Here is a 13,220-nt window from a genome sequence, read left to right as displayed (position 1 = left end):
GAAGAGCAAATGCCAGCTGGAAGAAGAGGTGGCTAGCCTGAAACATCATATGGAGACTAACATGGTAGATCGCAGTCAGGCAGAGCGATACAAAAGAGAGGCAGAGGAACGAGCCGCACAAGAAGTAAGACAAAAACTAGAAGAAGTCAATCTGTTTTTGCGGGAAAGTGGATTTTTCACACGTGGCTGTAGTTTCTATTATAGATTTCCATTATGGTCATCATTTCCTAGTATTTTATTTTTGATGCCTAATTCCGTGTGTTAGTGCTGTCTTTCCTGGAGTGTGGTGGGAGAAGGGAATATGGTTGGGCCAGAGTGCTCACTGAGTAAAGCTGTGCCCCTGAAATTGAATATGTGCAACTGACTGATGGGCAGAGATCAGCCCCTGAGCTCTCTCTTAAGAACAAGTTGAGCAGAAGGCAGTTCAGGTTTTGTTTTTCTGAAGGGTGTCACTGTTTCCCAGGACATAATGTGGAAGCTGGGAAACTTTGTGAAAGCTGTTCTTTTCCCAGCAGCTGGAGAAAGAGTCTAAAAAATGCGTGCGGCTAGAAGCACAAAATCGCGATTTGCAAGAACAGTTGTCCGCCGTGCGTGAGAGCCATGGAAAACTGGAGAAGAGCAAATGCCAGCTGGAAGAAGAGGTGGCTAAGCTCAAACGTCATATGGAGACTAAGATGGTGGATCACAGCCAGGCAGAGCAGTACGAAAGAGAGGTAGAAGGACGAGCTGTGCAAGGAAGAAGACGAAGACTAAGAAAAGTCAATCTGGTTCCTCAGGTAAGTGAATTTCTCACATGTGTCTGTAGTTGCTATTATAGATTTCTGTTATGGTCACCATTGCCTAGGGTTTTATTTTTGTTGCTGGATTCCACGTGTTCATGATGTTTTCCTGGAGTGTGGTGGGAGAAGGGAGTATGGCTGGCCCAGCTTACTCACTGAGTAAAGCTGGGCCCTCAAAACTGAGTATGTGCAATTCACTGGCAGGGAGAGATCACCCCTGAGCTCTCTGTTAAGCACAAGCTGAGCGGAAAGCAGTTCAGGTTTTGTTTTGTCTGAATGGTGTCATTGTTTCCCAGGACACAATGTGGAACCTGAGGAAGGCTATCAGGAATGATGTGAAAGCTGTTCTTGTTTGAATGAAGTTCCTGGCTTCACTTTAGTTTTAACACCGGGTTAGGAGATGATAATTACAGTCTTGATGGCCAATCTCTTCATCAATTTCTGTTCTCTGCCTCCTCTCTACCTCCTTCTCTGTCCGCTGTCTGCAGGTTGGTGAACTTTACGATCTGCTGGAGAAAGAGTCTAAAAACTGCGCACAGCTAGAAGCACAGAATCGCAGTTTGCAGGAAGAGTTGTCCACTGTTCGTGAGCACCATGAAGACCTGCAGAAGAGCAAATGCCAGCTGGAAGAAGAGGTGGCTAGCCTGAAACATCATATGGAGACTAACATGGTAGATCGCAGTCAGGCAGAGCGATACAAAAGAGAGGCAGAGGAACGAGCCGCACAAGAAGTAAGACAAAAACAAGCAGAAGTCAATCTGTTTTTGCGGGTAAGTGGATTTTTCACACGTGGCTGTAGTTTCTATTATAGATTTCCATTATGGTCATCATTTCCTAGTATTTTATTTTTGATGCCTAATTCTGTGTGTTAGTGCTGTCTTTCCTGGAGCGTGGTGGAAGAAGGGAATATGGTTGGGCCAGAGTGCTCACTGAGTAAAGCTGGGCCCCTGAAATTGAATATGTGCAACTGACTGATGGGGAGAGATCAGCCCCTGAGCTCTCTCTTAAGAACAAGTTGAGCAGAAGGCAGTTCAGGTTTTGTTTTTCTGAAGGGTGTCACTGTTTCCCAGGACATAACGTGGAAGCTGGGAAACTATGTGAAAGCTGTTCTTTTCCCAGCAGCTGGAGAAAGAGTCTAAAAAATGCGCACAGATAGAAGCACAAAATCGAGATTTGCGGGAAGAGTTGTCCACCGTGCGTGAGAGCCATGGAAAACTGGAGAAGAGCAAATGCCAGCTGGAAGAAGAGGTGGCTAAGCTCAAACGTCATATGGAGACTAACATGGTGGACCGCAGTCAGGCAGAGCAGTATAAAATAGACTTAGAAGAACGAGCTGTGCAGGGAAGAATACCAAAACTAGAGGTAGACTATCTGTTTTTTCAGGTAAGTGAATTTCTCACATGTGTCTGTAGTTGCTATTATAGATTTCTGTTATGGTCACCATTGCCTAGGGTTTTATTTTTGTTGCTGGATTCCACGTGTTCGTGCTGTTTTCCTGGAGTGTGGTGGGAGAAGGGAGTATGGCTGGCCCAGCTTACTCACTGAGTAAAGCTGGGCCCTCAAAACTGAGTATGTGCAATTCACTGGCAGGGAGAGATCAGCCCCTGAGCTCTCTGTTAAGCACAAGCTGAGCGGAAAGCAGTTCAGGTTTTGTTTTTCTGAATGGTGTCATTGTTTCCCAGGACACAATGTGGAACCTGAGGAAGGCTATCAGGAATGATGTGAAAGCTGTTCTTGTTTGAATGAAGTTCCTGGCTTCACTTTAGTTTTAATACTGGGTTGACCAGATGACAATTACAGTCTTGATGGCCAATCTCTTCATCAATTTCTGTTCTCTGCCGCCTCTCTACCTCCTTCTCTGTCCGCTGTCCGCAGGTTGGTGAACTTTACAACCTGCTGGAGAAAGAGTCTAAAAAATGCGCACAGCTAGAAGCACAAAATCGAGATTTGCGGGAAGAGTTGTCCACTGTTCGTGAGAGCTGTGAAAAACTGGAGAAGAGCAAATGCCAGCTGGAAGAAGAGGTGGCTAAGCTCAAACATCATATGGAGACTGACATGGTGGACTGCAGCCAGGCAGAGCAGTATAAAATAGACTTAGAAGAACGAGCTGTGCAGGGAAGAATACCAAAACTAGAGGTAGACTATCTGTTTTTTCAGGTAAGTGAATTTCTCACATGTGTCTGTAGTTGCTATTATAGATTTCTGTTATGGTCACCATTACGTGGGGTTTTATTTTTGTTGCTGGATTCCACGTGTTCGTGCTGTTTTCCTGGAGTGTGGTGGGAGAAGGGAGTATGGCTGGCCCAGCTTACTCACTGAGCAAAGCTGGGCCCTCAGAACTTGAGTATGTGCAATTCACTGGCAGGGAGAGATCAGCCCCTGAGCTCTCTGTTAAGCACAAGCTGAGCGGAAAGCAGTTCAGGTTTTGTTTTGTCTGAATGGTGTCATTGTTTCCCAGGACACAATGTGGAACCTGAGGAAGGCTATCAGGAATGATGTGAAAGCTGTTCTTGTTTGAATGAAGTTCCTGGCTTCACTTTAGTTTTAACACCAGGTTAGGAGATGATAATTACAGTCTTGATGGCCAATCTCTTCATCAATTTTTGTTCTCTGCCTCCTCTCTACCTCCTTCTCTGTCCGCTGTCTGCAGGTTGCTGAACTTTACCGTAGGATGAAGAAAGAGTCTAAAAAATGCACACAGCTAGAAGCACAAGATCGCAGTTTGAGGGAAGAGTTGTCCACCGTTCGTGAGCACCGTGAAGATCTGCAGAAGAGCAAATGCCAGCTGGAAGAAGAGGTGTCTAAGCTGAAACATCATATGGAGACTAACATGGTAGATCGCAGTCAGGCAGAGCGATACAAAAGAGAGGCAGAGGAACGAGCCGCACAAGACTTAAGACAAAAACTAGAAGAAGTCAATCTGGTTTTGCGGGAGGAGTTTTCCACCGTTAGTGAGAACTATGCGGACCTGCAGAAGAGCAAATGCCAGCTGGAAGAAGAGGTGGCTAAGCTGAAACATCATATGGAGACTAACATGGTAGATCGCAGCCAGGCAGAGCAATTCAAAAGAGAGGCAGAGGAACGAGCCGCACAAGAAGTAAGACGAAAACTAGAAGAAGTCAATCTGTTTTTGCGGGTAAGTGGATTTTTCACACGTGGCTGTAGTTTCTCTTATAGATTTTCATTACGGTCATCATTTTCTAGGATTTTATTTTTGGTGCCTAATTCCGTGTGTTAGTGCTGTCTTTCCTGGAGTGTGGTGGGAGAAGGGAATATGGTTGGGCCAGAGGGCAATGCGCCGGCTGTTCCCGGAATCGACATCTTGCCCAAGGTAGATTTCCATTTTGCAGGTTTTGGGCAGTATCGCTGCATCCTGGTCTTGTTCTCACTGCTCATCTTTGAATGGGTGTTGTAACTTACAGGAATCCTTTTCTCTATGCCCGAGACAGTGTTCTTTCATGAGTAGCTTTGATGAAAAATAGTGCTAAGAGGGGGGTTCTTTCTGAATGAAAAAATTATCTGGTGTGGTATTTCCAGGGTTTTGCCTTGATGGCTGATGGTAGTGAGGAGGCACGCTTGCCTCAATGAGTAAAACTGGGCTCCTGAAATTCAGTATGTGCAATTCACTAGCAGGGAGAGTTGTCTTTCCCTTTGCGGTTGTTGAAAGTGCATTATCTGCTTCAGACACAGGCACTTCCCCAGGACAGATTAGAAGAAGTCAGAGGCAGTCTTTATGATATGAGATACAGATTAAGAGATCTTCAATGCGAAATGGCCAACATGCAAAACAGCCATCAAGAGAGAAGTTTTCAACAAGAATCCCTGCGTGCGGAACTGGAAAGGTACAAAAAGCTGTATCTGAAGGAAGTCGACTTTAGAAAACGCCTAGGAAATAAACTGGAAAGGTGAGTGCATGCTTTTTTGGAGCGGTAACAAGATGCTATTTTTTCCTCATGCATTTTTCTCCTAAAATCCCTCTCCTACACCTCGTGAGCATTACGTCTGTAAGCGTAAGATGGCATATTTGTTAGGAAAGTACCTTCAGACCCTTCCCCTTCATTAGAGCTGTCTCTTTAGTGCTTCAGCAGTACCACTGATCGTGGCCTTCATAGGGCATCTTTGAAGTTCATTGAGTCTTTTTGTCAATCTCTAGTCATCTCCTCCTCTAATTCTGGGTATGAATTCAGAAAAGATAAATTTCAGGTTCCTTATTGCTTGAGTAAGTACAGGCCTTTCAGAGAACAGAATTTGATTCTGTGAAGAAAAAAGAAGAAAAAAGAAATTCTTTTTTGACTTCAGTTCAGCAGCGTGTCTGAGGTTGGATCTTTCCTTGGGAAAGGGAGAGTAGCTCAGAGTTGTTACACAGGTGATGTACCTTTCAGAAGAAGCTATGTAAACACGTGGCATTCACAGGCTGCTTTGAAGCCCTAATGCTGAGAAGTCCCAAGTGTTGGTAACTCTTGCTGCTTCTTGCAGGTAGTGTCACTTCTTAGAAGCAAGCTCCAAAAAACCTCAGATCAAGCAATGCTCTTCTTTTGGATGCTCTTAATCCCTTTCACTTTCAAAAGTTGAATAATAGTCATAGACCTGGAGGGTAACTTTGTGGAAGTGTTCCTGCCAAAGATGACCCTCTGTATATTTCTGACTGTTTCAGAGCTAATGAGAGACTAGCAGAAGCCAATGCTAAGCTCCTTCAGGAGCGCCGTAGGAAGAGATTACCAGTCATAAGCAGCAGTGCCAGTGAAGGTCTGTTTGAAAGTCCAGTTCAGTGTTCAATTGACCCAGGACATCTTGGCAATGCTTTGTCACTGAACACAAGTCTGTGTGTACAAAGAACCAGCCAAAGCACAAAAAGGGCCCCAGTGTGATCAAGAAACGGGGCTGAAGCCTATATGGAAAATACGGTAAGCATTTTGAAATAGTGTTCTCAACTACTGCTAAAGAGTATCCATAAGCAAAGTTACGGTTTTTAGCCTAAAGTTAGAATCCATTTATAGCTCCAAAGTGTATGGTCTAATATACTGAAACAACTGCTAATGATGACTTTGCTTCTGACAGGTGACTCAGGAGGAGGAAGTTCAGACCAAGCATCCTGGTCCTCAGCAGCCCTCCCTCAAGGCCAAGGAGTCTGATATACGGAACCGGCTTATATAGCAAGAACAACCTCAGCATGGTGTGACCAGCCCCCTCGCCCCCCCCGAAGCTTTTGAATGCGATATGAAAGTGTCTCCCCTTGACGCTTTATCAGTATGTAATAAAGTTAAATGTTTAATTTGCTGATCAAGTAAAGTTTGTGTATTATATGGCTATAGGTTTTGTAATGTCGATATTGAGTGAAGTAATTTAAGTTTTGTGTAAGTGTCAAACTGAATACAGAGGGCTTGATATAAGAAACGCTAGTGCCTGGGAAATATAAAGTACTTTAAGTCTGTGGAATTTAGGGGCCCCACTAAACATGAGTTAATTGTTTCACACTAGCCTTCTAAAGTATAACATTTCACACTATCCTTTCTACCTATCAGTTAGTTCAAAGACAGAGCCTCCCAAACATTTGCTAGCTTGAGATACTCCTTGCCTGCCCATCCTGCAATAAATTTTGCAGGAAGGTCGCCCTGTTCTAAATCTTTGCTAGTTAACAGAAGAATTATAGATATGGCTGGTTTCAGCTAATTGTGTAACCACTGGGGCGTCCAACTGTGCCAAAGGTGAAAAGTTTAAGAAGAGGAAGACTCGTTTCCTTCATCTTGAAGACCCCTACTCACAAGAGGAAGACTCATTTACTTCATCCTGAGCCCCTCGCCCATGACCACGGGGAGGCACTGCACATGTGCAAAGGACCTTTTAGCTCATTATAATACGAAGCCGGGATAGAGCATGAATATGTATAGGCGTGTAACTTTAGAGGATAAATGTAGCGGGAAACGACACTGAGGTGTGTGTCTTTGGTGGAGCAGAGACTCCCCTGCGCACCCAGTGCTGCTTGCTTATTGCCTCTTACCCTTAAACAATCTGAATAAAATGTTTGGAATCAGTCGTGGCTAAGACTGAATTTTTATAACAAGTAGATGCTGGAGCAGAAAAGTCCCAATTCCCGAAAAGGAGGAGTGGTTATACTGAGACAGAATGTTTGCCTTCCACTGACTAATTCACAATGGGGGGAAGATGGCACTTTTGTGTTGCTAAGACCCAGCATTTAATTCCAAGCATTTTGTTCCAACCTGGCATTTAATAAACTGTGCAGTCTAGCGTGTGTCTTTGCGTACACGTTGGCTGGTTAATTAACACCAGGCTTAAGATGCGGTTTGAAGGAGCCCTTCTGTTTATGGCAAGGCGTTAACGTGAAGAAAAAATTCCTTCCCCGCTTCCTTCTTCTCGTCGCCGGGCAACGGCGCCTGCGCGAGGCGAGCCGTTGTGTGAGGCCGTGTCCGTGAGCCCATAGTGGCCGGCGGGAGAACGAGCTCCGCCCCCAGCAGCTGTACCGTGCCGAGGCCGCTCCCGCATCTTCGCTCGGGCCCTGGCACAACTCGTATGGTGCTTCCTGCCGTTGCTCCCCTGAGGCGGGCCCGTGGCCGCGTTCCTGCCGCGGCATGAAGAGGCTCTTCGGGTTCGGGAGGAAGAGGAAGGCGCAGCCGCCCGTCGGCAGCGCCTCAACGCCCCGTCCCGCCGGTGCGTACGATCTCCGGCAGAAGGACCTGGGCAAGCTGCACCGCGCGGCCGCCTGCGGCGACCTGGCCCAGGTGCAGCAGGGGCTGAAGAAGCACGGCGTGGACGGGCGGGACAAGGCGGAGCGGTAAGGGGGGAGCGGTGGAGGGAGGGCGCTGAGGCGGGATCGGGAGGTCCTGCAGTGCCAGGAGCAAGTGCAGCCCCCGGCAGCAGCTCAGCGGCGCTGGGGGCGAAGGGCCGCGGCAGTGCGGGGAGCGGGAGGGCCGCTCGTAGCCGAGCTCAGCCCTCGGCTGGGTGTGGGAGTCGGCCTTGCGCTGGCAGAAGCCCTTAAATTCGGCCTGGCATCCAGCTGTGGCCTTTTCCCCGGCCTTCTCAGTGCCCTCTTTGACGGAGTCGCCCTTCTTTGCCTGGGGCGCAGGAGTGGAAGGGAGCAGCCTGCCAAAGGCGAGTTGCACTTGAGCTGAGAAAGCTGCACTCCCTTAACTGAGGGTAACTTAAGGAGGGTTAAGCAGTGCGGGCAGGAAAGAGCCACAGAGCAGAATAAACGTGGGGTTTGTTGATGGTGCGTGCGCAGTTGCCTGATGTACCTCTTCTGACTGCGGTGTGGCAGCCAAAGCAAGAACCTGCTTTTAGGTGGCAGTTACTTTGTTCGGTACAGGTAGTCGGTATCTTGGGCTGGAAGGTCCAGGCGGCAGCTTGCAGGAGAAGCTGCTGCTTCTGGCAGGTGTTATTGTGTGGGCTTTTGAGTCAAGCATAGCAAGTGCTTGGCAGTTGTATCTTCAGGAGGAGTCCTGGACTGCAGTGTAGCTCCTAGCGATCCGTCGTAAGCAGAAGGGATTCAGCTTCAGTTTCTGGGTCTTGTATGTGTCGACCCTTTAATGACTTTTCTGAAATGACTGAGAGTCAAAACTTTCGTGATGTTTGGAAGAGATCCTGGTTTTACCGGAGTAGCTCAGCTCCCTAGGCTGTCTGTCCTGAAGACTGGACTTCTGTCAGGCAGCTAGCTTCCTGCCTCAAAAAGACCTAGATGTGTAGGAGAAGCAGGGAAGAGCATGGTAAGCAGGCACTTCAGTAATGCTGGTGGTGTGCCTGAGTGTTGCCAATCAGTACTTGTTTATGCAGGTGTAGGTGGGGGATGCGGTTTTGAGGTGGACTGAGTGTGTTCTGTGCATATTCCAGGTGTCTGAGTGGAGGTGCGCAATGGCATTTATGGAAATAGCTGCTGAATGTTTCCGTGTTTCCCCTGTACCCTAAACCCTCCATGAGGGTTGCAGGCCCAGCAGTGCTTGTGGGTGTGATGTGAGTTGCGAGTGACTACCAGATGCAGTTGCTTTTCAAGAGTTTCATGGGGTCCTCCAATGACTGAAAGAGTTGATATCAGTGGAAATAGAAGTGAAGAATAGGAAGTGTGGGAAGTAATGGCTGAAATGTGTGCTTTGGTCATCTGAATATCTCGGTTCTGGTCCTTGGGACTTCCAAAAGCAAAATCCTGTACCAGGGATGGGGCGAGTATCACATGTGCAGGCTTCTTCCATAAAATGGGTCCTGTAGCCCATAGGACCTCCCAGAAAATGCACTTTGAACAACATGAGTTAGGAGCAGATGTTTTTTCAGAGGTGCTGTAACAAAGTCTTCAGCCTTGCAGAAAGAGATGTGCAAACCTCAGCCCAGAGTTGGAAGTACTGTAGGTGTGATGCTGGCTAGTCATGAATCCTGGATCAAAGCTAAGTGCTAAGAGAGATATACCTTGTCAGCTGCGTGTCAGAGTGAACTCTAGAGCAGCTTGCAGCTGCTGGGTTATCTGCTCAAGCGCTGTTAGAAGCGTGTGCCACCAACCTGCAGTTTCCCTGTGGTCTCCCAGTGGCATGGTTTTGTGGGGAGAACTGCTCAGGCAGTTCTCTCCTACCCCATGGGTGATGAGTGTAGGATTGCAGCCCCAGGAGGAGCAAGGTCTGCCCAGGGTCCGCAGGGCTGGGTGGCAGAGCAGCTTTGGTGTTCTTGTGGGGACAGGCAACTGTGAGCATGCTGATGTTGTTCTCTGCCAGCCCGTGTCCTGAAGTGTGTCTTCTGTGGAGCTGAGCAGGCCTTGCTTCAAGCGGAGCCATCTCCTTCCCTGTTGGTGGTCTGAGGGGCTTGGTTGAGGAGGCTTGCAGCAAGGGTCTGCTGGTTTTCTGAAGGCTTTTCTGTTTGCAGAACCGACAGTAACTTCTTCACGTGTGTCATGTTTCATAGTGCTTAGTGGCAGTAGGAGCTTTATGAAGGAGTCCACGATCATCTGAACCAGTCCTGGTTAGCTTTCAGATACCATCAGGCAGTTGTTTCTTCAGAGGTGAAGGGTTCTGCATACTCACATGGGAATTTCTCAAAAGTTGTGGTAGTCATTCTTGCAATGCTCGAGTCTGTTCTCCCTCTGAGAAATAGCACCTTAGTAAGTGGACGCTGTGGAGACTTTTTGCCAGCCAGCCTCAGGCATTTGGTGTGCAACTACCGTTGCTGGTAATGGAATGAGAAGTCTTTTCTTAAGCTTGCTTTTTGCAAAGTGAAACTTGTGATCATACTGATTTATGACAGCCTGAAATGATTTCCTTAGTTGTTTGCCTGTGCTAATTTAATGTACTTTAACTTTTAGGACACCTCTGCATCTTGCGTGTGCAAATGGCCATGCGGATGTTGTCACATACCTCCTAGAGAACAAGTGTAAGCTAAATCTTTTTGACAATGATAACAGATCGCCACTGATGAAGGTACGTGCAATATGTTATGTTCTTGTAAGTGGAGCTTATCGATTATGCACTAAATGATGTATCTTGCCAGATTCCTTATATAGGCCTCTGTAGAGCCACGTATATTGCAATTGCTGTGGAATAGGCATATGTTAGTTAATCTTCAAGGATGCTGTTTTATTCCGCTATAGGGAAGCTGGGGGAATTATAACAAAGTGGAATGTAAATGTTGGAAATTTTTCCCTTCTTGTGTGTTGTTGCCAGGCAGTACAGTGCCAGCAAGAAAAGTGTGTGGCTATTCTGCTAGAGCATGGTGCTGACCCAAATCTGGCAGATGCAGATGGGAATACTGCCCTTCATCTTGCTGTTATATCTCCTAATACATCTGTGGCAGGGCTATTACTTGAGCATAACGCCAATATTGATGCCCAGAATAAGGTAAATTTTTAGATTTGTTACAGAAGCTCTCTCGGGAAGTCATGTTAATGCTCAACTTGAGGGGGCTTTTTCACTTTGATTTTTAACTGGATGGATTTATATGTCCTATCAGGAGGGATGTACCCCGCTTATTCTTGCTGTCTCAGAACATCAGGAAGAGATAGTGGAATTTCTTCTTAAGAAAGGAGCTGATGTGCACGCTCGAGATCAGTGTGGAAGGTGAGGGATAGGTCAGAACTCTGCATGGGTCCCTTTAGTATTCATTAGGTTGGATTGATGAGAGTCATGGGCATGAGCTTTGGAAAAAAAACTGGGGAGCCACACAGAAGGAGCTGTTTCCGTGTGACTTGTGAAAGCAAGTCTGCGCTTGGCTGCTCTCATACCTCAGTGGGTAATTTTTGCACTGAGGATTGCAAGAAGGCATTGTATGTGGTGGCCCTTCTGTCAGGAAGGGTGCCGTTAGCTCAGCAGCATTGCCTCAATTTGAAAACCCATCCCCTGCATAGCAGCATAGTTTGTATATAAGTATTGTCTATGTGGAAGCTTTGTCCGAAGCTTGAGGATTTAATTGGTTTGACTCCTTCTCTCATTTTATTGTTTCTCTTAATACTTAATGAAAACCGCACTTTCTTTTGTTCATTTTAATGTAACGGGGAAATACTTTTTTTTTTAGAGCAAATATGAATAAAAATGACTCTATGCCTACGTAATATTATCTGTTTCCTATAATATTTTGGATGTTTCAGAACTCCACTTATGACCGCTGCTTCTGGTGGGGAGCTTAATTCGATAAAAGCTCTTCTTCATTATGGTGCTGCTGTTTCCCATAAAGACACTAATGGGTGGACAGCTGAGGATTACGCTGTTATCCATGGATATTCTAGGTGAATTTTCGAATAAGTTGCCTGTTATCAGTGTCTGTTGTCTAAGTTGGTGGTTTTGGGGTAACAGCACCAAGGTTTAATGGTGTGTTGAGACCAGCCTCGAAGCTGTGCTCAGTAATGTCTTCCAATATCTATTGTTGCTGTGTTTAACGTTAACTCAGAATTGATGAAGATTTCCACCCAGAATTCTCTGATAGCTTTCAAATTTTGTTGTGAAGCTGGCATGTGCCCAGAATAAAAAAAGTGGCTGTATCCTACAGTTATCCAGAGGTGGAACTCGGCAAACTGAAATGGGGGTGAACACTCTCCCCAGATCAGCACCTTTGTCCTGCCTGATTTCCCCTCCAAGGACCAGGAACTATGAGCCTTTTGTTTCAGATGAGATCTAACCGATATCCCTTTTGTTAAAATCTGTGGCAGTTTACTACTCTTAGGCATAGCTTTGTACACAGAATCACAGAGAATCCCGAGGGTTGGAAGGGACCTCAAAAGATCATCTAGTCCAACCCCCCTGCAAGAGCAGGGTAACCAAGGTGGTTGTGTGTGCTGAAAAGCAAGGCTGAAGAAAATGTACCAAGCAGGAAAGCAGTAGTTAATGGTTTTGTAGGTCTGAATATGCATGTATAGGGTAAACATGACTGTAGTGGATGTTGAAGTTTGTAGTACTCATGCAATAAGTTGTCTGTGTGTTACCCTTAGTGAATACATCTGAGTATGTGAATCCGTATGGCTATGAATATGTATAGGATGGACAATGAGTGGCTGTTCACTGTTCTGTTAAATGGTCTGTATAAATACGTGGTTACTTTTACCAAAGATATTTCCTTTCTTTCTCTATGTAGTCTCAGTAAACAGCTGTCAGAATACCCAGACTGGAAAAACACGGGAGAAGCTTCTGCAAGTGATGCACGTAGCACTCAGCACCAGGCAGGAGCTTGTGACTTTACGCTGGGTGCACCCGCTATGGACAGAGGAGGTAGGATCCTTAACCATGGAGTAGCTCTTGAGGAAAATCAGCGTGTCATTTTCTTTAGGTGGCTTGTGTTGTTAACACTTACTGTGTCCACCATTAAATTCAGTGGAGGCATGCGATGGATGGCACAGAAGGTCGTGTGAATGTGCTTATCTGTGGTGAGTTGGAGGTGCTTCTTGTCAAGCTGATTTGTGTGCTACATGTTTGTTTATAGGATTGTTGCCTTGTGCTTGTCAGGTTGCCCATCTGTGTAGGTTTTCCTCTCGAGAGAAGGGGGCCAGGGAAGGAGCTGAGCATGAGTGTTTTTGTTCTTCAGGTGTGCAATTTTACCTACAGATGGCCATTCATCTTGTGAAAATCCAATTGCAAAAGCAGTAGGTTTATCCTGAGTAGTTGTTCATACTTTTGTCGTTGGGAAGCAACAGATGACACATCCAACTCCAAGCACAGCAGCTACAACAACCCCAGAGACAAGTACAGCAGCTACTCAAACTCCGACCGCAGCAGACAGCGCAGCTTCTCCAGCTCCAAGCACAGCAGCTACACCAGCCCCAGTGACAAGTATGGCAGCACCATTTGAGAGTTCTGAAGGTTTTGAATGGCCTTTGGGTACCCTTGAGACCTGCCTGCTGATTGTGATGGGGATCACTATGTTGGCACACATACAGAGTATGTTTTACCCATGACCATTTGATCTGATCTCAAAAGCCAAGCGGAGTCGTGTTTGGATCTTGTCTAGGGTTAGACGACAATATAGGAG

The 13,220-nt window shown here is 46.4% G+C and overlaps 1 protein-coding gene across 1 annotated transcript; it reads left to right on the top strand.

The window, feature by feature from the left end:
• Nucleotides 1-7,366: 7,366 nt before the first annotated feature.
• On the top strand, nucleotides 7,367-12,898 carry LOC308217423 (uncharacterized protein; the record flags this gene model as incomplete). Its single annotated transcript, XM_080610485.1, has 7 exons — nucleotides 7,367-7,569; nucleotides 10,072-10,186; nucleotides 10,430-10,603; nucleotides 10,716-10,822; nucleotides 11,350-11,487; nucleotides 12,330-12,463; nucleotides 12,777-12,898. 7 exons carry the CDS (start codon nucleotides 7,367-7,369, stop codon nucleotides 12,836-12,838), a joined length of 933 nt encoding a protein of 310 aa, XP_080466611.1. The 3' UTR covers nucleotides 12,839-12,898.
• Nucleotides 12,899-13,220: the final 322 nt, after the last annotated feature.

Source organism: Psittacula echo, assembly GCF_963264785.1.
Source record: "Psittacula echo genome assembly, chromosome: 1".
Lineage (NCBI taxonomy): Eukaryota > Metazoa > Chordata > Aves > Psittaciformes > Psittacidae > Psittacula > Psittacula echo.
Note: the sequence above shows the minus strand (reverse complement) of the source record. Positions and strands in the feature narration are given on the sequence as shown.